This window comes from Octopus bimaculoides, chromosome 4 (genome assembly GCF_046866305.1).
Source record: "Octopus bimaculoides isolate indiv1 chromosome 4, ASM4686630v1, whole genome shotgun sequence".
NCBI classification, from domain to species: Eukaryota; Metazoa; Mollusca; class Cephalopoda; order Octopoda; family Octopodidae; genus Octopus; species Octopus bimaculoides.
The window spans coordinates 132,217,423-132,243,606 of record NC_142931.1 but is presented as its reverse complement, the minus strand read 5'-3'; the positions used below and the strand labels follow the sequence as shown (position 1 = coordinate 132,243,606).

The following is a 26,184-nucleotide window of genomic DNA, read 5'->3' as shown; positions in this document are numbered from 1 at the left end:
AATGCGCTGCCCAGTCTAGGAATTGAAACCACAATATTATGTTTGTGAGTGCAACACCCTAAACATTAGGTAATGCACTTTCATCTGGCATATGCTACTGGACTCAGATTATTGATAATAGAACAATCAATTATATTGACCCCAGTAGTTGACTTATTTTATCAGCCCTAGCAGAATTTGAAACCACAATATAAAGGGACATAGCTAAATACCACAAGGTATGTTGTCTAACACTTTACCAATTTACAATCATTGCTGCTATTTTCGTTTATTACAATAAAGATTTTTTCTTTTGTATGTAACATCTGTATTGAATTGACTCAATCAACAATAAATAATATGCAAGAAACTATTGATCTTAAAATCTTTTGACATATTTCTATTCTTGATGAAGGAGATAAAAGGAAAATGAGCTTTGCTTTTTAGGAAATACAAAGATTAAGCAATAGCTCAATATTGGGCAGTAATTTATGCACTAATATGTACCGATACTTTAATTTGGAGCAAAATTAAGTAATTATAACCATTTTATGCTTATTGACATCATTATTATTATTTTATTATTGTTATTACTGAAGGTCACAGGGTTTGATATTTAGTTACACCTCTTTGCATTCTGAACTCAAATCCTGCAGCAGTCAGTTCTGCCTTTAATCTTTTTATGTTGTTATTGTTGTTCTTTAGCTCAGGTCATCCCCCATCAAGCAAAGCTATTGTAGGGAACTGGTTATATACCATTAGGTGTACACCGCTTCCGTACATTAAATTTCTAGAAGAAACAACGGAACGCAGATTCTGAACAACATAACAATATTTATTTACAGTGGAATTCAGTTCACGCTTGGAGGGAATTCGGTAGCTCGTCGCCCTCGGTTACTGAGACGCCTTCTGAATGATTTCCGTGGTTATTTGTGAAGCTCTGGTGCTGACATGTGAGAGAGCTCTGTTGGACGTCTTCGCTCGATGGAGATCAGTCAACGAAGAGACTGAGAAAAGGCGCCAAAGCTGGGTGTCGAACTCTACGCATGTGCATGAGACTCTTCCTGTATTCCTTCCGGAACTAGTCCCTGCGCATGCGTGAATAAAACTCCGGACATTGAACATATAACAGTCGTCTGCTATAAGAGGTCACTACACTATGATCAAAAGCATTCCAGCCATGACTACTTGTCATAGTCCCTAATATACAAAACGATGGATATCAGAAGCTACATTGTCTAATGTGTCCTTTCTGTTTTCTTTTTTGTATATTTTCATATTTAGAGGGCATTTAGCAGCTATTTTTAACAGATTGAGCAACCACATGGAAATAGTATTAATAACATGGGCTAACAGGGAACCCTCTATATGGTTGTTTCACCTGTGAGCAATATCAACCAAATCTACCCACCTCTTATAAAAAAGACATTGAATAATATAGTCCAGGGGTCAGGGAACTTTTTTAACCAATTACCCCAAAATATATTTATTTACACCATAGACTTGAAATGAAGAAATCATAGATTCTTTGAAGTCAAAAGTTTTATTGAATCTATTTACATGTCTATTACATTATACAGATGTGGTGTTGCTAGAAGAAAAATTTCTGCCACAACAAGGAACACATATTTTATATAATTCTACTTATGTCTAATGAGTCCTCATTACCCTCAAGAATTTCATTTTTACCCTACTTGGGGTAATTTATCCCGATTCAATGGATCAAGTTAGAAAAAAAGAGGAAGGATAGAAGATAGAGTATTGAAAAGTAAAGGGGAGAAATAAGAAATACAGAAGGCAGTAAGAACAGGTAATAAGTCTTTCTATTATAGGTACAAGGCCTGAAATTTTGGATAAGGAGCTAGTTGGCACTTATTTCATCAACCCAGAAGAAATGCCACTAAGTATTTTATCTGGTGTGTTAAAGATTCTATCAGTTCACCACCTTTGGGATAGATAACAACCCTTTCTACTCTAGGCCCAAGGTATGAAATTTTGGTGGGGAGGGAGACAGTTGATTATATCGACCCTTGTACTCAACTGGTACTTATTTTATCAACATTGAAAGGGTGAAAGGTAAAATCAACCTTGGTGAAATTTAAGCTCAGTATGTACGAGAGGGTGTTGATAAGTTCCTGGTTTTAAGGGTGTCATGAAAGGCCTGGCTAGAGGACCAACCTTCCAAGTACTTTTTAAAGAGCTTAGAAAAACTGACAGACTGCTGCAATAAGTAAGTGCATCTGATAGGGGAATATGTTGTATAAAATCATAGTTAACTGATCCTCCAGTATTTTCTTTCCCCTAAAGCCAGAAACTTTTTAGCACTCCCTTGTAAAGACAGACAAAATACTCCTAAGCAGTTTGTCCAGCATGCTAATGGTTCTGCCAGCTTACCACCTTGGAGATGGGTAATAATGAATACTTATTAAGGGTAAGGGTAGCTGAACATTTTGGTAAAGGTAAGTCACTTTAATAAATACATTGGAAAAATATTTTAGAAAATTCAATTAAGGTTAAAATAAAAGAGTTTACAATAAAACAAAATAAAAGCATATATCAATCTTTACATATGTTTGTGGATAAAGAAGCACTGAGCTCTAGCTGTGGAGAGTACCTGTGGAAGGGGTAGATCCAGGAAGACATAGAATAAAGTGGTAAGAATGGATCTTCAGATGCTGGGCCTCATTGAGGAAATGACAAGGAACCGGGAGATGTGGCGACTTGCTGTACTTGATAAGACTTGATAAGCTAAGTAAAATCGCAGTCTTCCACATATACAGGCTTATCCTTTCAGGTGCCAGCTCCACTTAAAAGGTACCCGTACCAGTGTTGCATTAATGCACCCATGCTGATGCTGCGTAAATGCAGCCATGATGGTGACATGTAAAAAGCACCCAGCACACTCTTTTAAGTGGTTGGCATTAGAAAGCACATCAAGCTATAGAAACAATACCACAATAGACATTTGGGAGTCTGAACAGCTCCCTGATAGCCAGCTCCATGTCAAACCATCCAAACCATGCCAACATGGTGACCGGATATAAAATGATGATGATGATGGCATACATGTATGTATGTATGTATATCATCATCTGTGGAGGCGCAATGGCCCAGTGATTAGGGCAGCGGACTCGCAGTCATAGAATCGCGGTTTTGATTCCCAGATCGGGCGTTGTGAGTGTTTATTGAGCAAAAACACCTAAAGCTCCACGAGGCTCCGGCAGGAGATGGTGGTGAACCCTGCTGTACTCTTTCACCACAACTTTGTCTCACTCTTATTTCCTGTTTCTGTTGTGCCTGTAATTCAAAGGGTCAGCCTTGTCACACTGTGTCATGCTGAATATCCCTGAGAACTATGTTAAGGGTACACATGTCTGTGGAGTGCTCAGCCACTTGCACATTAATTTCACGAGCAGGCTGTTCCGTTGATCGGATCAACTGGAACCCTCGACGTCATAAGCGACGGAGTGCCAACAACAACAATATCATCATCATCATTTAAGATATAAAGGACCTACAATTGTCATGGGTACTGCCCATCTCTCCAACTAAATCATAACAGAACCCAAACCCAAGCATATACACACATTAACATATACACCCACTAGCATAAATTATAGAGTTTACGAAGCATAAATAGCTAAAGTCAAATATATTGATTGAATCTTTACAACAGCTGTACAAGAAATCACAACTTGGGTTACACTTATGTCAAATGACAGAGCAATAATTAATTCTTTTACACACACACACACACACACACACACACACAACACACCTGGTTATTGTCAGAAGACATTTATTTTCATGATGAAATTCAAAGCTAAGATTAGCTTAAGCAACAAGTTACATGATGAAGTAGAAATTAAAATAATTGCTGACAATTATAGACAATGAGTTTTAAAATCAATGTATTGTCCAAAGCTATTACAGTAGTTGGCACGAATAAACCATCCACAAAATATTCTATGCAGGATTGAGCCAAGTAACTGGTAACTGTGTTTTGGATTTGTTTTCCTCATGTTAGTACAGAAGTACTAAATTGATGTCAATGATAATAGTGAATCCTCTGAATTTGAGACGGTGTAACCTCTTCCACTCTACTCAACATGCGTACATATTTATGTATGTTTTCTTCTGTTTGTAATTATTTAACATTTTCCTGTCAGGAAGAAGCTAGTTTTTAACAGAGATACAAAACTGCATCAATCACTAGAATGTAGGAAAAAAAAAACTTCCATTTTAAACTTGAGAAAAGTTTTTCATATTTTTACGGTTCTGATTACAGATTGTATTTGTAATGTGCAAATTAGACAGTGGTATGATTCATTTACCTCAAGTTTAACGAATCCAATTAAATTACAATAACTAAGACATTAATTAGGTAATATTGCAATTATATCTCCCTTTAAACAACTTTGTATGCTACCTATACAATATGTTCCCAATGTTTATATCATAGTACACGTAACCACAAAACTAACATAAAAATATACAGCAGAGGAAAAGATGTTTTTTTTTTTTTAGTTCTACAGGACATCAAAGGACAATGCATGCATCATCATCTTTTAGTATACATCTTTCCATGCTTGCTTGCATGGGTCAAAAAGAATTTGTTAAAGCAAATTTTCTATAGCTGGATGCCCTTCCTGTTACCAAACCTCACCTGTTTTCAGGCTAGGTAAAATAGCCCCATGACCAGATATGTTTTTCATGGAAGACTGGCAAAGACCAACCTCGCTTGTATGACAGTGATGCTCACTTACAACCATTACATAATGTCAAGACAAGAGTACACAGATGCATGCACACACACACACACATACACATATGCATGCACACACACACACACACGCATGTACACACATATGTATATACATACATATACATGCACATATATGATGGGCTTCTTCCAATTTCTGTCAAACAAATCCACCCATTCACAAGACATTCGCTCAAAATATCACATGGTAGGATTGAATCCAGGACTACATGGTTAGGAAGCAAGCTTGTTTACCACACAGCCACATCAGTGCCTATACATACAAATTTGATGGCATCCAAGACACTAATTACTAATAAGCAAGCCTTCTTTCACCAATACCAAAGAACTGTACCCCCCCTCCCCCCGTTTCTTCCATTGCATCTATTCCTCTGCAATAGTTGATGGTACGTTACACTTGGCTTCTCTTCCCACCTAATTCTTTATCTCCAGAATTACCCTGGCATATCTCTGTCTTGTCAGTTAAGAAGCACTACGAAATTCTGAAAAAAAAAGCCATAAAAATCTCCCCTCCTCCTCTTCTGACAGCTGCAGTGATATTAAGTGGTATATTAAGATTAACAACACATTGAAAGAAAGAAATCATCATAATCATCATCACTGCCATTGTTGCAACCCCTGCTTTTGTTGCCATCATCATCATCATCATCATCATCATCGTCGTTGTCGTCATCATTGATTGTGTGTTTAAACGTACAAATCCTCAGTATTATCAATGCTAAAATAGTGATGATAGGAGTGAGAACAGAAAACTAAATATTTGTCTGCAGACATAATATAAAAGAATAGTTGTATGGCATGTTTTCTAATCCAAGCTATATGCAGCCGGATTTTAGATTGCTGCACTGCTACACCACCTGTTTAGTAACTTTTTTAACATGGTTATTGATATATCACCATCACCATCATTATCACGATCATCATTACTATCATCATCGTCATCATTTGTCGTCATCGTTTTAACATTCACTTTTTTTATGTTTATGTGAGGGCAAACAGAATTTGTTGAAATAGATTTTTTTATGACCAGATGCTCTTCCCGTTGTCAACCCTCACCTGTTTCCAAGTAAGGTACCTGTTTTTGAGCGTACAAACATATACGTACATGTACATGTATGCACACATGCACACAATGGGCACCTTTTAGTTTCTTTCTGCAAAACTCACTCACAAGGCTATAGCTGGTCCAGGAATACAGTGGAAGACACTTGCCCAAGGTAACACACAGTAGGACTGAACCCAAAACAATATGCAAGGGAAGCACCTGCACTTTATATATATATATATATATATATATATAGACTCTATGTTTATATGAGGGGTACTGAAAAGTTCCTGGCTCAAAGGGTATAGTGAAAGGCCTGGTTGGAGGCCCAACCTACTAAGTTCTTTTACAAGGCTTAGAAAAACTGAAGGACTGCTGCAATAAGTATGTAAATCTGAGAGGGGAATATGTTGAATAAAATCATAATTAACTCAACCCTATATATATATATATATATATATATATATATATATATATATATATATATATATATATATATATATATATATATAGGAAGGGAATCCAGTCATAGAAACCACACCAAATCAGATACAGTATCGAAATGTGATTGTTTCAGTTTTGATACTGAAATAGTTTTCTTTTACTGTCAGTGTTTCTCCTTCTTTTCTTTTTGTATTTGTTGTTGGATCGTTCCTAAAGGTTCATTAGAGAAAGTAGGAGTTGAAAGGATTTGTAAAAGTATTAGAAAGAGGAAATAAGATTTTATTAGAGGGGAAAATGTTAATTTGTGTAGTTTTATGGATTTTATTCGTAATTGGGAATTATTTTGACTGAAAAAATGACGCTGTGACTTAAGTTATGGTATTTAGAATATTAATTGCGATTCTTTCATCCAAGAAATTTGGAATTGTGTAAATGTATGAATTTTAAACATATACACACACACAGAAAATCTGCCTTTTATAGATAAGATACATATATTTATATATATATATATATATATATAAAGTGAAGTATATTGCCACTTAAATGTGGCTGACCCCTAGGGGTGGATGTTACTGTTGCTTTTAGCCCCAATATATATATATATATATATATATATGTGTTTATATAGATATATACATACATATATTTATGTATATATATTTATATAGATATATACTCTTTTACTCTTTTACTTGTTTCAGTCATTTGACTGCGGCCATGCTGGAGCACCACCTTTAGTCGAGAAAATCGACCCCAGGACTTATTTGTAAGCCTAGTACTTATTCTAACGGTCTCTTTTGCTGAACCGCTAAGTTACGGGGACGTAAACACACCAGCATCGGTTGTCAAGCAATGGTGGGGGGACAAGCACAGACACACAAACACACATACATACATATATATATATATATACATATAAACGACGGGCTTCTTTCAGTTTCCGTCTACCAAATCCACTCACAAGGCTTTGGTTGGCCCGAGGCTATAGTAGAAGACACTTGCCCAAGGTGCCACGCAGTGGGAATGAACCCGGAACCATGTGGTTGGTAAGCAAGCTATTTACCACACAGCCACTCCTGCACCCTATATATTTATATATATATATATATATATATACACATATATATTTATACATATATTTATATATATATATATACTTATACATATATACATATATTTATATATATATATATAATCTGTGTGTATGCATGTGTGTGTGTGTGTATATATATATATATATATATATATATATATATATATATATATACATACATACATACACATATATATATATAATCTGTGTGCATGTATGTGTGTGTGTGTGTGTGTGTGTATTTATTGTGTGTGTGTGTGTGTGTTTATCTATGTGTGTTTCATAAAATCTCATACTACTCATTCCTAAGAGAAGAATATCAACTCAGTGGAAACAGGTTACATTGATCCTTATTACTTTTCTTAATACTTCCCCAAAACAAAGCGTCATTATTTGCATTTATTTTTCTCTACAGTAAACTGTAAACATAAAGTTTAAAAATCAATAGAAAAATACGTGAGTGCCAACAGAGCATTTGACTTAACAATTGTTCCTGACCAGAAGTCATGTGGTGACCCATTTAAACTAAAACCAAAGTTGATCTTCAAAGGATGACAGCTAAATGTGTATAAGATCTATGTTTTTCTGTAAACCTAGCCATGTATATTGATTACATTTACATAGCTAAAAAGTTTATTTTTATGTAGACATTGGTATAGTTGATTGGATCAACCTTAGTGTATGACAGGTATTCATTTCAATGATTCAAGAACCAACCTCAATGAGATTTGAACTCAGAATGCTGAAAGACCAGACTAGCTAATGCAAGGCATTTGATTTAGTTCTCTACCAGCTCTCAACCCTTCTCATTATATCAATCATTTTATTTACATATTCATAGTTGCACACATATGCAAATATATATAAATTTGTGTGTTTGAGTGTACAGTCACAATAAAAAGACTTACTCAATATCAAATCTTTACACCAGGGGTGGGAAATCTTTTTAATCCTATGGGTAAATTGAAAGTGTATAAGAACCTCTGTGAACACATCTATGCTGAGAAAAATAATGAATCTTTCATTTTACAACAATTAGAAGTGTGTAGACAATTATACTAAGCAAACTGATTGAGGCTTTTTTATACATTAACATTTTTGTTCATAGTATTAAAAAGGTTTTCCACCCTTGGAGTAAAGCTTTGGAACAAATTAAGCACTTACAGTAGTTGAATACTTAACAGTATCATCTGTAACTATGCCGTTAAGTTTATCATAGCGTAAACTGAAATCTCTGTTGCTGATTTGATTTCAGAGATGCATTGATTTTATCGCAAGTAAATCTTTACAAAACATAGTTTGCTGTTATGGCACATACAAGTATTTAGTTAACAGTGCTGCATTTATATCTGTTATCTCATTTACAGCTATCACATACCAACACACATTCTGACGCTGGTTGTTTCAAGCTGACTTGGATATTGTTGACAATTCAGATTTTTTATATGGTTTATCGTATTCTTCTGTGATAAACTAACAATTCCAATAATCTGACATTTTCTGGAGTTAAAATTCAGACTTGTTAACAAACTATCAATCTAAGGTTTCATTTACTTTGCTATTAGTTCACACATTTCATAACTTGTAGAAATATTATCATTAATGCATCATTTGAAAACAGACTGCTGTTTGCATTAAGATCCATTTAAAAATATCAGCTTGTCTATATACTGAAGCCCTTTCAGTCTTTCATATTCCTTAATTTTAGTCTATTAGTGGTGTTCAAGAGCATCCTTTTTATAAAATATAACAATCTTTACAAATAACACACACACAGTTTTCATTTACTGCCATGCAAAAATAGTTATCCAATTTTTTTTTTTTACTTATTGAAGAAAGAACTATTGCCAAAATTATTTTACTTTATAATAATGCCAGCCACTGCAGAAGTGGTTTCTACTTTACAATATTGATTGAAAAATAATAAATAGAAACAGCAAAATGAACTGCTAAAAGCTAAATGTTACTTAACTTTTACTGCCTATTAGATCATCAATTTGTATGTATTCACCCTTGATTAATGTCACATAGTAAACATTACAGCCAGAAGAAAGTTGTTTATGCTTTATAAACACATTGAAAGCAACTTACATTAAATTACTATTTGGATCTTAAGACATAAAGTAGTTGTTTTTTTTTAAGGGCTTTTAAACTTTGTCAGAAGGCAGTTTTAAATTTAATTGCATGGAAAATTTTGCTGAGCAAGGATTCTTTCACTTCTGTTAATTCCAGGCATAGTAACCCTTTTTCAAGAAGCAAGCTCATCATCAGATGGGCTGCCCTACTAAAAAAATTCAAAGTAATTTTTCATAGGTGAACCATTCAGAAAGTCCCATGGCTGCAGTTTGCCCTTGACTTGCTTATCCATCATAAATAACTAATTTTCAGTGTGCAGCCATTGTAACTTAAAACAAAGCATTTTGAAACTACAAAACACTTGCTGACCATTTGATCTCTGGCTCTTTTTATAAGCCAGTTAAGTAGTCACTATGTTTGACATAGTGAACCAAAAATATATTTTAGTTAAGTGAAATTATATATTTAATAGGGATAAAATCCATAAACATTAATGATAAAGAGAGAGCTCCTAAAATTTTAATTGGCCAAAAATTAAATTTTATTGCATATGATTGACAACCATGGTGACAACTGTGGGAATGTTTCAGACTTTTTGGACCTCCTCAGCAAAGTGAAGTCAAAACAAAGCTAATCACAGAGTGTCTAAGAGAGCCCACGCTTGTATGAAGAAAATTTACTGATTAGGCAATTTAAAATAATGACACTGGAAAATAATAGTCTGTTAGTCAGATTGTAGTTTATCAAAGTTCATTGGGACAGGATGGAAGTAGAGGATGAAATGCAAAGCATAAAATACACTTTGGATTTCCTCTCACTTTGCAGAACAAATTATGCTTTTATAATCTTGGTCTGGGAAACCCATCAGTTTGACCAACACTCAATCCTCAATACAACATGCGACCATAAATAAGAAATTAGCAATTAAACGACAATCCATGACATGCATTTGTCCAAGCAAGCTCAATCAGATGATGAAATAATATTTGCAATTATACCTACACTTTGAGACTATCTGATTTTCTAGAGCACCAAAAGGAAATATTATATTGCCACCAGTTGAGCGTAATAGTTACCAGCGTCGCCTTCCTGGCACTTGTGCCGGTGGCACGTGAAAAGACATTCAAGTGAGGTCGTTGCCAGTGCTGTTGGACTGGCTCTTGTGCAGGTGGCACATAAAATACACCATTTTGAGCGTGGCCATTGCCAGTACCGCCTGACTGGCCTTTGTGCCAGTGGCACGTAAAAGCACCCACTACACTCTCGGAGTGGTTGGCGTTAAGGAAGGGCATCCAGCTGTAGAAACTCTGCCAAATCAGATTGGAGTCTGGCATAGCCATCTGGTTCGCCAGTCCTCAGTCAAATCGTCCAACCCATGCTAGCATGGAAAGCAGACGTTAAACAATGATGATGATATAAGAGAATACTATATTTTATTTTTAGGTCAGATAGAAGGTACAGCACTTAGTCCCCTTTAGAAAGTACTGATAATATAACTTAACCGATTATATTATCAGTGCTATTTTCCTTCAAATTATTCCAATATTCTGAAATATGATCACATATTCCATTTTTTTTTTTCTTAATTTCTACCTAAAAAAGTGTCATATATATTGACTTTTAAATATTTTTCTGATTGGTGTAGTATTTCAACTACTATCTTCAATTAAGAGTTTAGATTGGATTACAAAAACTAAAAACATTTACCATTAAACAATATATCTAAGAAATTCTTAAACAGATTAAAAAAAAAAAAAACGAATACCAGTCTCATCATAAGATTTAGTTTCATCATCATCATCATCATTGTTTAAGGTCCTCCTTCCATGTTGGCATGGGTTGGATGGTTTGACAGGAGCTGGTCAGGCAGTGCATGCGCCATGCTTCTGAGTGTGTTTTAGCATGGTTTGACAGCTGGATGCCCTTCCTAACACCAACTACTTCGTAGAGTGGGCTGAGTGCTTTTTACATGGCACTTGCACAGGTAAGGCAAGGTAAGTCGCACAGGCACAGGCAAGGTAAGTCCCAGAACTTCTTTCGGAGCCACATACAAAGACTGAATTTGCAAACAAGAAACAGAGCAACAAATTTACATGGTGCCTTTAGAATCAATTACAACCTTGAAGAATGAAGCAACACCCAGTTGAATCACAGAAACAAAAAGAAACTTCCACTACTCTAGAAAAGAAAAAGACATTATCTGAGAATTGTCACACTTCAATAGTTTAGGTATCTTTTGTTTTCAACAAGAGCATGAACTCACTCCTTTCAGCTAATATCATATTCAAAAGCCAACAAAGGAGTTTCTATGCCATGTCTTAACCTACTAGAAACAAGTTAGAATTCATCTATACATTTTGTCTAACTTGTCTAAATGGGACACCTATTTCATTCATGTAACGCAAACCTACACTCACTTGTTCTCATACTTTTAACAACTTCATTTTCTTTAACCCTTTATACTTTCAGCAAGCTTATATGCAGATCCAAGCTAAATATAATAATGATTGAAATTTACACTGGAAAATGTATTGTTAATACAAAGAGGAGTATGCACTGCTCTTCACAAAAATATATACATATTTATAATAAATATATGAATGTATAAAAAGTATAAATGTTACTGCTATTTACTTATTCATAAAAGATTATGACAACAATCTTTTTGTGAAAAATATTGCACATAAAATTCCCTGCTAGTTGACCAGTGAATATGATGTGGGTTATTTTCAACAAACTATTTTTGAATATTCTCTATTTATTTTAGCACATTTACCATACAACTTTCATATGAATCTCAGAAAAGATAGACTAAGTTATAAAACATACAGAGGCACTGTTAGATGTAATAATTGCATGTAGCACAACAAGAAATGCTCTGTGCTACTAGACTGGGTAAATTTAAAATAATAATAATAATAATAATAATGATAATAATAATAATAATAATAATAATAATAATAAAATTATTGTGTACAGTGCTCAGGTGCTCTACAACTCATCAAAGGTGCAAGTACAATACATAGAATTATGTACAAAAGTCAGGAAAGTGAACAATGTATAAGTCATGATATATATTTCTGCATGCGTATGGAGGTGGGGATATCAGGTGTAGTGTTGGTGAATTTCAGGAAGCATAGAGGTTTTAAAGGATGCAATGTCTCAGCAACTAACAACTGATGCAGGTAGTTTGTTCCATGTTTCAGCTACTCTGAGTATGAAAAAATATTTTCAGTTGATCTTCATCACATTGTTTTGGTGCATCAACAAAAATACTCAAGACTTGGTTATGCCAACATGTATACCCCACAAAGGATGACTTATATACTGCCAGAACATAACCTTCACACTAATGACTTTTAGCAGTGTCACTCCAACCTCACTGTCGAATATGATGCAAGAGTTTAACATATATGGGTGTATCAAAATGTAGAGGAGCATCCAACAAAGTGAAACTAATAAGTAATTGTCACTTTCCCAAATAACACACACACACACACACACACACATGCAACATAAGAGCAAATCATTAATTACTCACAATGCCCTTATGATTTTCCCCACACTCATGAAATTTAATAGGACATGCATCACTTCATGCAGACCTCATCTAGTTATACTAAAGAAGAGCAGTAATCAGAGATCTAGTTTTTACTTTTGTGCTAAATTTTTTTTAAATTTATTACGTCAATGAAGATCTTAAAGATATGAGTACATTATATTTATTTTCTGACATAGCCCTCTTGCTTTTCAATTTACTTTAACTCTCTTTTTGATTGAGAATCAAGCCAGATAGTCTATAACAGCAAATTCATTCAGCTAATAGAAATCAGATTATTGAAAACTGTTCTTCCTTGGAGTAAACACAAAGCAGAGCATCCATTGTCAGCATAATAATAAAGACAACTTATTTAATGTTTCAAGTTCAAATTTGTACCATAGTGAGTAGGAGAGCTTCTTCTCGTAATGCAGTTATGTTTTACCTATCAATAGAAAAAAGTTTTTTTCACACCATTCCAGTGTAGGGGAAAAACAACAGTGCATTCAAACAGAAATGCCACATGGTATTTACATCTGACCAAGCTATCTCTCCTTATGCCAATTTCCACTTTATATTTTATATCTCACAAGATAAGTAACAAATAAAGTACTTGGTTTGATGTAATTGACTAAAACTCCCCAAAGAGATGCTCCAGTATGGCTGCACTCTAATGACTGAAACCAGTAAAATAGGAATAAAAGAAACAAACAAATAATAAAACGTCAATAGTCCTCATGAGTCATAGCAGCTATTTGCATGCGTGTTTTAATGCCTATATGCTTTTCAATTTCTTTGTTAATTTGACAAATATATTTCAAACTCTGTGCATGCATAAAATATATACCCATATTATGTAGGAGTTTGAATAAAATCAGTTTGACTAAGAAGAAAGTGTAGTTTTAAAACTCTTAAAATTTATCCACATTTCTAAAGACACTACAAATCATATCCCAAAATTAGTGGTCATCAGTGGCGGACTGGCCAGGTTGCCAGCTTGCCCGATGGCAAGTGGGACCCTGCACCATTAGAATCCATATATGAGCGACCATGTTAGTATCTAAGGGGCCCATTCCCTCAAGTTTGAGAATTTTTTATTCACTCCTGGAAGAATGCATTAATTATTTCAGCCTGGCTGTGTTTGTAGACAGTCGAAAAGAATACTTTTAACAAAAAAAAAAAAAAAATTAAATGATAGCTTGGTAGTTGTGATTAGGCCTCCTTAGTCTCCTGGAAACAAATATTTTTAGACCCAGTCTGCCACTGGTGGACATACTTTATAATTTCTATAAGCATGGAATTCCATAACCTAAGGTAAAATGCATTCAGTCCACTCTGTAAAGTGGCTGGCATTTGGAAGGGCATCCAGCTGTAAAAACCATGCTAAAATTGACCTCACCCATGTTGGTGCCATGTATAAAGCACTCAGTTGACTCTGAAGTGTAGTTGGTGCTAGGAAGGGCATCCAGCCATAAAAACACTCCCAAAACAGACACAGCAGCCTGGGGTAGTCTTCTACCTGGCTGGCTCCTATCAACCATCCTACCCATGAATGCATGGAAGACAGACATTAAATGATGATGATGATGATGACGATGATGATAAAGGTAGCTATAATGTGAGGACACCAAGAGCATCAGAGTTTTAGGAAAGTACAAACCCACATTCATGGGCAGTTGTTGAACTGAATCAGTATCGAAGAACAGTTGCAAGCAAAGTACAGGAATAAATTCATACATGATCATTTTCTTTTTTTTTCAAAAAAATTGTCAAAGCTTTAGGTGCAAATAAAGTTTTCTATTAAACAAGTGGATTTTTGTAATAATTGCAAACTCTTTACTTTACTGGGTGCTTTTAAGTGGCACTTGCACTGACAGGGTCACCAAGTACTTGCAAGACAAAAACTTTTAAGAGGGGAGGAGGCATTGGAGGCAGTGATGATGAAAAGATTATGTGTGTGTGTGTGTGTGTGTGTGTGTGTGTGTGTGTGTGTGTGTGTGTGTGTATGTGTGTATATATATATATATATATATATATATATACATACATATACACACTCCCCACATACTGTTGTGCAACTTCCACCCACCCAACTTCTAGTCCCTTTAATTCATTTTTTTGCTTTGCAAGTTATTTTTTAAACACCTGATTTGTTATGTAAATCAGTCTGTCCTATTTTCTTCGTTTCTATGCTCTTATTCTGCATAAGCCTTTTTGTGTTATTTGCTTCCATTTTTCAACTCACTAGTGGCTGCATACTTGATGCATTCAACTGGCATATTCAGTTACACTTACACAACATTAAACAAACAAGAAGATACATGGCGTACATTAAAAGGATATTGAATTTTGAAACAGAAATATAGTATTATCAATATTATTCAAAACATAAAAGAGTTAACTAAAATAACACACACACATATATATATACATATAGATATATACATACATATGTATATATGTATATGTATATATATGTATGTGTATATACATATATGTATATATATATATATATATGTATGTGTATATACATATATGTATATATATATATATATATATGTATGTGTATATACATATATGTATATATATATGTATGTATATATACATATATGTATATATATATGTATGTATATATACATATATGTATATATATATGTATGTATATATACATATATGTATATATATATGTATGTATATATACATATATGTATATATACATATATGTATATATACATATATGTATATATATATGTATGTATATATACATATATGTATATATACATATATGTATATATATATATACACATATATGTATATATATATATATACACATATATGTATATATATATATACACATATATGTATATATATATATACACATATATGTATATATATATATATATATATACACATATATGTATATATATATATATATATATATATATATATATATATGTATGTATATAGCCTGCACCTGCCTTCTGTAACTGTTTTGGCAGGAGTTTTACAGTTGGATGCTCTTCCTAACACCAACCGCTCAGCAGTGTGGACTTAGTGCTTTTTATGTGGTACAAGCATGGGCGACATGAGTAGTGCTTTTTACATGGCACAAGCACAGGAATGGTCAGTTTTGGCAAGGTTTTTACAACTGGATGCCCTTCCAAACACCAGCTACTTTACTTTACTGGGTGCTTTTAAGTGGCACTTGCACTGACAGGGTCACCAAGTACTTGCAAGACAAAAACTTTTAAGAGGGGAGGAGGCATTGGAGGCAGTGATGATGAAAAGATTATGTGTGTGTGTGTGTGTGTGTGTATGTATGTGTGTATATATATATATATATATATATATATATATATATATATATATATATATATATATACACACTCCCCACATACTGTTGTGCAACTTCCACCCACCCAACTTCTTGTCCCTTTAATTCATTCACTTCTACCCACCTTATACCTTGAAGGCTCACCATGACATCTATTTTTTCTTTCCCCCTGCTCCACCCTGATCACCCCACCCTCTCTTCTGAAATGTGAAAAGTAATGTAGCTCCTCTACAGCAAGAAACCTGTCCTGTTCTGATCCCCACCTTCTTTCTCTCATACTTTTACTCCTCATCTCCTAGTATCAAGTGGAGCCTTTGGGGTTTGTGGTCCTTCAAGCTGCATAGTGACTTCACCTTACATAAAAAAAAAAAACACCCAGTACATATTGTAAAGTGGTTGGCATAAAGAAGTGCATCCAGCTGTAGAAATATTGCTAAAGCAGACACTGGAACCTGATGCAGTTCTTGGACCTATTAGATCATGTTAAACTGTCCAACCCGTGCCAGCATGGAACTTGGACATTAAATGATGATGGTAAGGATCTATGAAAAAAGGGCATTGCAGGTCCTCCCAAACTTTTAAGGGTTCACATAATTAATGTTTAGCTTGATTTCAAATTAATGTTATTTCAGAGAGTTATACTTTCAAGAAGGAAGCATTGGGAAAATGTTGTGTTTGCAGAAGGAAGGAAAAAGATAGAGATGTGGATGCAACATGTAGAGTTGGTTGAAACAGCTCACAACTTACTAGTTCAGAAGAGCAGAGACCCTTGGGTGTAAAGGGTCACAGAAAATTTATTTGAGAGCTGACAGTTTCAATGTATCAGCAGATCACATTTTTTTAGAGATAAGAATACATGATCTAGAATGGTTGTATGTGTGTGTGGTATCAGCACTGTGTGAAATATATGAGCAGTACTCTAGTTTGGTTTGCTCATCAATTCTTCAGAGGTGAAGTATATTCTGGTACTGAAGAGAATGCCTAGCCTTTGAGAAGAAGTATTGGCTACAGGAATGGTGACATTTAGCATTTTTAGATAATTTGAAGGTTTTAATTATGTGAGTTATAAATAGCCAAGGTGTAGGTGTGTCTCTGTTTCTGCAGTGGATATATCCTGGTGTTGTTGAAAGAGAGTAGATTGTCGTTCTCATAGAAAAATAGTATTGAGTCATTGTTCATAAAAGAGATGCATGTTTTGTGGAGGTGTTTGAATTGTTTGCGTGAAAGAGTGAAGGGTGGAACAGTCTGTATTGTAGGTAGAGGTCACATGAAGGATGTTGTTACTACAAAGAAGGAAAATAGAGGGGGTATCCAAACTGAAAGCGTAAAGGTTGGAGAGAGCCTATAGATATGCAGAAATAGAGTGGTTAAACAAGAAACTTCCTTTTGAATAAATAACAGGTGAGTACACCTCAAAGACAAACAAGTGGATGATAAAGAAGAAAGGGGGATAAAAAGAAAACAGATAACCAGTTCAGTGAAGCAAGTTATTGATATGTTTCTAAAAACCAAAATATTAAATATTATGGTTTATGAGGCAACAGTTATGTTGAAATTTAAGTAAACCAACAATTATGCAGAAACTTGACTAAACATATGGTGACTGAAAGGCATAACATAAGGAACGCAATTTGGTAAAATAAAGATCAATACAATACAGAGGAAGTACCAGCACAAAATGGAATACCATATGGAGGGCTAAATAGGGATGGTGGTACAATGTGAACAATACAATGTATGCAAGGGAAACAATGTTAAGGGGAGCATGATATGGGAAAATCAATAAAATATTGAATTAACATGGAATGATAAATGCAATATGGATATATTAATGAAATATAGAAGGAAAGCAATAGGAAGGAAATGCAATATGGAGTTAATGTAATATTAATATAACACAAGAATAGGGAAAACTGATACAATATGGAAGTCATACAATAAAGAAGGTATTACAATATGGAGGGAACAATATGATAATAAGGCAATATGGTAGAATTAATAACTACATAGAGGGAACACAATGAGGAGTTAAGAGGTATATGTTATAGAGATTATAAACAAAACCAGCCAAAAGCAGAAATATAGTTGGGTTTTTTTTTTACACTAACTAAAAGGTGGTAACATGATGGCAAGTTTATCATATCATTGGATAAGTAAGTTCACATGACACAACTTGAAGTTCTTGAGAACAGCTGTTGAGTTGAATTTAAGAAAAAGAGTAAAGAAGGCTCTATGAAGAATATATCACCTATTAGAAATGTATTTAATTAAAATCCAAACAAGAAAAATTAATTTTTCAGAAGGTCCTCTGGGACATGCATGTTTTGACTACTCTTTCAGACTTTATCTGCTTCAATCTACCACCACCACCACCACCACCACCACCACCATGAAAGTCTGGTTTGATTTAACAGGCTTGAAATGTTTATAGGGCTTGCAATATGTCACACATGAGATTTTTTTTATACCTTACTGAATAAAATCAAAAAAGTAAAATAAAAAAAAATATCCTTTCTAAATTTTATTATTGTTCTACCTGCTTACCCCCAAACGCCCTAAGTGCTTGTTTCCCCACCTCATTTAAAAATAAATAATAACTTTAGAATCAAAAACTGAAGCTAAAGACTAGAATTTTAGGACACTAGTGATGGTCAGCATTGACAACAATCAGTTCAATAAAGTTTTGAAAATGGATATGCTATAGATTTATCACATTTCTGCTTTTTGTAGTAAAATGCTAAAAATATCTATCCTAAAAAAAACTTTGCATGTTGAATAGATTATTTAAGGAATATATCACCAGCTCAGTAATTAAAGTGCCTAAGTAACTATTACATCATGTCACACTAAAACTTCAGTATAACATAAAGTGCTAAATATATACAAATTTCTATATTTTAAGGGTTATCAAAGATAATCAAGAAATATTTGATATTCATAATAAACACAAAAGGAGGAAGAGAAAGGTTAAAATAATTCAATAGAATATTTCATTTCTAACTCTTCTTCTAATTTTAAACTTTCCTCCCATTTGAATTCTTAACTTCCACACAATTTATTTCCAAAAAGTAAGAAATCCTTACAAAAATATAGAAAAAGTTCCTGGTTTTGGTAAGTATTATGTAAACATATGGTAACTGAAAGACATGCAAATGTTACATTAAGGTTATTTAGAAAAACTGATGAAAATGCAAAAATGTATCATAATAACAATATTTCTCTTTCTTATACATTTGTCCTGGGTTTTTTTTTATATACTTAAAGAATGCAATGAAAAACTCAAAGTGATACACTTACCAAATCTTCAGCAAAAAGTTCATTCTGTTTACCCTCATCAGCATGTTGATAAAACGATTCATTGTTATCAGTCAAAAAACCAGAAGAGCTGTCAGTTGCCTTTGCTTGCTCCCAGCTGAGTCCAAAACGATGCCAGTCTGGTTTCTTCTTTTCCTTCTTAGAGGAAGCACTCATTAAATTGGTAATCTCTGTGTCTGAATTCTCAGCCATTTCTTACTTGAATCTTTTCAATGTGAAGCTAACACATTGAAGCTAATTATGTAGCAGATACAGTAACATCAATAAGAGGCTGGTTCCTTACGACACAAATGTAACAATATCAAAAAACAAAAAAATAAAAGACAAAAATCAAAACACGTGATGATGATGGAGCAGCATTTAGAACGATCCTGGACATGCTGTCTCGTTAGGACAGTTTATAATTACAAAGACTGTCTGGTTTCAAGCATTTTTTCCATAAATACAAAAACAGAAATGAGGATCCTTTTCACTGCTTTATCTTCTCATGTATCACAGACAACAGTATCAATAATAAGTGTATGTTTTGAAGAAGTAGCGGTAGAGGCAGCAACAGCAGCAGTATTCGCAGGGATAGCAACAGTAGCAGTAGATGCTGCAGTGGTAATGTAACATTTATATATAAACAAAGGCAGGTTAGCTGACATGATTAATCATTAGTGGATAAGTGCAGGAGATAAAAATCTGAGATGAAGCAATTAAAAATCCATAATTCCTTTTCTTATAATTTTTCTCTTATGTTTTACACGTGTTCCTTCGTGAAGCCACCTGTTTGGAGAATTAAAAGATAGGTTTCAGTTTCAGTAGTGTTGTCTGTTTATATGCCGTTACTTGCATTGCCAGTGTTGTCATTGCTGCTGCTGCTGCTGCTGCTGCTGCAAGCAAAGTTACCCTTTCACTGAATAGCTGCTTTGGTAATATTGATTTTGTATGTCAAGAGTAAAGCAGACAGTAATTAAATTACAGCACACAGCTGAGCTTTCTCTGTGGATAAAGATGAACAAGATGCAGCTATATCATCGTCCTGTATCGTTTTAGAGAGCTTAGCAGCATCTGAAAATAAAAGGTGGAAGGAAAATATTAATATCACAATCAGAGAAGAAGAAGAAGAAGAAGAAAAATATCAGGTGTGACATTATCAAATAGAATTGAAATTGGTTTGCAGATGGAAACATATCTAAAATCTATATTGCAGTTAGTTGAAACAAAATGTTGCCAAGTTAAAGATACAGATTTGTCAATCTGGAAAGGTTAAGTTCAAGTCTATCGTGTTGTCAGTCACTAATAGGAGGAAAAAATATTAGTTTTCATATTTTTGTTTCTTACCTTCAAATGTTGGTGTGTGTGTGTGTGTGCACATGCATGCATACTAATGTGTGTGTGTGCACAGGCACGCATACCAATGTGTGTGTGTGTGCGCATGTGTGCATGCATACCCATGTGTGTGTGTGTGTGCATGATGAGATACAATGACAGTGAAGTCATGGTGCTAGACAACTCATGCAATAAGGAGTTCAAACCTGAATGCAGAATTATATAGTGCAATTAGGCTAGATACATAAATCTCTTCGGCTCAGCCTACCTGAAAACAGTATATTTTATTTCTACAGCATAATTGTTCTAACAATATATAAATATTTAGTCTTAGTGGGCCTGCAAAAGTCATCAACCTTACTCGTCGTCCTGACTAAGAATGGCAAAAAAATCATCCCACATTTACTAGTATAGAAAAACAAAATGCAACACACATTTATATGGATGCATGCAAATATGTGTGTGTGTGTGTGTGTGTGTGTATTCATACATAAGGATGTATACAATCTTCTAGGACGCAACTTTGTTTTTTTATTAAAATAAGGTTAAGTTAACTATATTGATTATTTCATTGACACATGCACATGCATGCATGCATATATGCATACACATATGTATGAACAGAGAGAGAGAGAGGATAAAGAAGTGTTTATTTTAAGTGAGTGGTCTGTAAACATATGTTGCATGCATTCCTATATGTAGTGGTATTCAGTGAGTAGTTAAAAAGTAAATACAAGTGTGGTTGGAATAAAAATCACTAATGCAAACAGAGTAAAAACTGCAGAATGTTCAAGTGTAATTTGAAACATTTGTCCTCCATTCATATTCAAGTATTATATATCAGTTTATATCTGAACTTCGGACCAAACAGAGACAGAAACATTATAAAGGAGGACATTACATTGACACTACTAAGTGATTAGTACTTTTTTTATCAGCTCCAGGGAGATGAATTACAAACTGCACTTAGATTGGTTTCGAACTGACCACAAAGGGGCTTAACTCAAAACTACAAAGATTTCTGTCTGACACTATCGTTTTGGTTACTCTTCTAAAAAGATCACACATTTTTGGTGTAAAGAATACTTGATTTAACTAAATCATAAAACATGAGAACTAGATTTTGTATCAAATAAAAAGAAAACTAGTTCAAATTGTGGTTTGGTTCTGTTTATCTGGTTACAACTGTTGTGCACCTGAGCACTGTATACAATTATCCATTATTATTATTATTATTATTGTAACTGAATGATCTTATTAAACCTGGAGGAATAAAATGTGACTCTAATATATCCTGCTTATCTAGTTGTTACTCATGCTACAAAAACATGTAAAATTCAATATTATACCTTTGATTAGTGTATATAACACTAATATTTTATACATACATATGATTAAGAAGTGATAAATATAAGCATGTTGTATTTGCGCTGTGACTATTTTGTTATGTGTATAGAGATTATCTTGCTTGGAAATAGGTGAGGGTTGGCAACAGGAAGGGTATCCAGCCATAGAAATTCTGACTCAACAAATTCTGTCTGACCATGCAAGCATGGAAAAGTGGATGAGGTAATGATGGTGGCAGTGGTGAATTTGGTGGTGGTGGTGGTGGTGGTGGTGGTAGTCAAGATGGTGGCAGGGATGATGATGGTAGTGGTGGTGATAATGATGATAATGATGAATGTATGACTAGTCTTTGAATTTGCTTGTACCATATTTGACAATAATGAGTGTTTATTTGTCACTAGGTCATCTTCCAAATGCAGTTGGCAGAACATAAACTATTTTCATGATAAAAACATTTTTTTCTCCCCAATATAATGTCATAATGTAATAAAAGACATAAGGTAAGAGGTGTCAGGCATATCAACCAGCCTGCATGGTTCAGTGCTGAACAAATGATTGGAGGGTGCTAGTGAACTTAGCAATTAGGTGTTTTGCATTTACTACGTGTGTGTGTGTGTGTGTGTGTGTGTGTGTGTGTGTGTGTGTGTGTGTGTGTGTGTGTGTGTGTGTGTGTGTGTGCCTGTATGGGCATGTGTGTGTTTGTGTGAATAATGGGTGAGGAGGCAGTTATTGAAGTAAAGGATGCATTTGTAATTTGGAAATGTTCTTTAAAGGCAAACAAACAGACAAAAATAAAGAGGGTAAACTGTAAATTATTATTTTTTTTTTTAGAATGTTTGGCTCTGCAGAAAATCATAAATGTGAATGTACATCAAAGAGGTGGGGAAATAAACGTTGAGAAATTTTTTATGAAAAAAAAAAAAAAAGGAAATAAACAGCAAATAAATAAATAAATAAAACAAAAAGCAAGCATTTGCAAAACAAAATTGTTATGGGTTAACCAATTTCATGGAATAATACAGGCTTCTAATCAAAACAGATTAGAGCCTAATAACATATAATTATCTTTTTTGTCATAGAGAAGCCAATTTAACCCATGCCAGTGTGGAAAGCAAATGTAAAATGATGATGATGATGATAAGGACAAAATATGAGTCACCATAGCAACTGTTGATTAACCCATTAATTACATTTAACAAAAGAAAAGAAAAAGAAAGAAAGAAAACGAAACAGACAGAACAAGAAATTTCCCACCAAACATTCCAGGTTCGTGACTGAAATCTACTAATGTTTATATATATATATATATATATATATATATATATATATATATTGTAGTGTATTTCTGGAACACATTAGGATGTATGGGTGTTTATCACTGGATATACTTATGTGTATGTGTTAGTGTTAAAATGTGTAGGTGTGCACATGTGTGAATGTGGACACTACAGTATGTGTAGGGGGTCTATCAACATGTACTACTGAGTGTTTTTGTATGCTCATATTATGTCACGCAGTGAATATGTCACTCAGTCCATGTACCACAGTGAATGTGTTGGGGTATTTGTGTATGCCTGTGTCACCATAAATATATCAGTCTGCATGTATGTTTATACAGTAATCCCTTGCCATATCATGGTTCACCTATTGTGGTTCACCTATTGCAGTTTATTATTTAAGCTTACATCGATTCCTCCATGTGTTGTCTTGCATTTATAATAAAATGAATATATACAAATTACAAAAATAATTTTTAAAAATATACAGAACAGTACTGTTTCTACTTCGCGGATTTTCACCAATCGCAGGGGGTTTTGGAAAGTAAAACCCATGATAGTCGAGGGATTACTGTATCTGTGTTTGTGAGTATGAAAATGTGTCTCCAAGAACATAGCAGTAAGAACGGATCAGAGTATGTATGTGCATATTTGAACACAGCTTAACATAATTAGAAACAAGCCAGCTTGTTGTCTTAAATATATCCCATGTAACTGTAATCAAGTCAGTGAACAAGTTTGTGGACTATTGTATAAATCAGTTTCTGTGCTACACAGTAAAGAAGTTTCCGTGTTACTGTAACACATTGAATAAATTCATTTATCACAAAAGTCACGTGAAAATGTTACATTCAATAAGTTTTTATATGGTTTTTGCAGTTAAGTTTAGAGAAATGGTTTTCAGCAGGATGGATGAGGAATCAGTGAGATGTATTTTTAGAACAAAGAAAAATAAGATACAATGTAAATTAAAGATTGTCACTGACATTTCTTCCAAACAGAACTGGCTAAATATCCCCATGCTCTTGTCAATTTCTAACAAGACAAGTTCATAAACCAGTTGTATTTTTCAAATGTAGTACATTCACTTCTAATTACTAATGCCCTTGAAGCAGGTGTGAATGTAATAATTTCTCATTCACTTAAGCTTTGTGCCTACACAAGTACACTACTGATTTTGTAGTGACTGATCATCAAGTAGCTCTTTTATTCTAGACACAATTATATGGGACACTTAAATTTTCAGCAACCACTATTAATAACTCTTTTACCACCAAGCCTTCATGACACATATTTCTTCGTATCATGAAGTGCATTATCTGCATGTCCTTCATTTAAGACAGTAAAATGAATTTTGAGAGAAATTTGGATGCTTTTTCTGACAGGTAAAACTTCCAATATTTTATTTCTTAGTTCTTACTGAAAATGTTTTATTAGTGACTGATGGTTCTCAGTGATTAATACTTCACATCCAGTTGTATGTTATATGTCTCCTAAATGCATGCGTGGAATAACAATTGTTCTTCAGTTTATTTCAAACACTTACGATTCATAATAACCACATGCTATAGGTTTTGATACCGTCACTAAGATGAATTTCACTAGATCAGTCCTGCATTCAATGGTTAGTGGTTAGTTTTCGTCATTTGCATACATGTGCATACTCTAGTATAAATATCAATATTTTATTGGTTGTTGATCAAGTATTTCATTTGCATCTTGTCCAACAGACGATAATTGAATATACCCCACTCGCTGTAATTCTATAATCAGCTTCATTTGGAATACTGTACGAAAATGTTCCTATCATTTATAATGTCTTGCATAAGCAGCCTCAGATTTGTACACCACGTTGTAGACAGAATGCTTTCATTCATAAATATCCTGGAATATGGTCTACATCACATAAGACAAGCCATAAGAAACTGATTGTTTGGACTTCACAGAATGGCAGCCTCGAGTCATAAAAAAAACTGATCGTTTGGACATTACAAGATGGCAGTTAAATCATAAAGAAAAACCATGTTTATAACTTATATTCTTTTAATTGTTAGTCATTAAACTGTGGCCATGCTGGAGTATCATGCTGAAAGATTTTAGTCAATCATATCAACCCCACCTCCCATACACACACACACACATAAGCACAGAAATATAACAGGTTTCTGCACACATACACACACATATATATATGCATACATACGCACACACATATATATACACACACACTCATATACAAACACATATGCGAAGATATATATACATAAACCTACACAATTATACATAAAACCTTATGGAGGGGAAGACAAAATACCAAGATGATGTGCTGTACTCGAGAAGACTCCATCTCAACAAAACTAAAGATTCTGGAAACACAATGTACTTGCACTCAAGTGGACCCCTTTCTCTATATTCTTCTCAAGCTGTTCCCACCATACAACATCTCAGTTACTGACCCTTCCATCACTTGTCAATCTGCAGTTTTCTGTTACTGTAATTACTGTGAACAAACTGTGTATTTCATCATCTTTTTGTCTGATACTAGTTACTTTTCTCTCTATCCAGAACCATTTCATTTGATATCCATCCTTCATTTTTTAACACTGTCCACCTCTCTGTATATTTCACATTGATCA

General features: G+C 34.0%; 1 protein-coding gene across 2 annotated transcripts in view; it reads right to left on the bottom strand.

The window, feature by feature from the left end:
- Positions 1-26,184, bottom strand: part of LOC106874677 (solute carrier family 12 member 8) — a 74,799-nt gene that overhangs the window by 28,599 nt on the left and 20,016 nt on the right. For both annotated transcript variants that reach the window (XM_089351489.1, XM_089351490.1), the window contains exon 2: positions 19,593-20,663. In XM_089351489.1, coding sequence (XP_089207615.1) covers positions 19,593-19,802 — 210 coding nt within the window. In that variant the 5' untranslated portion in view covers positions 19,803-20,663. The remainder of the gene's footprint in view (positions 1-19,592; positions 20,664-26,184) is intronic.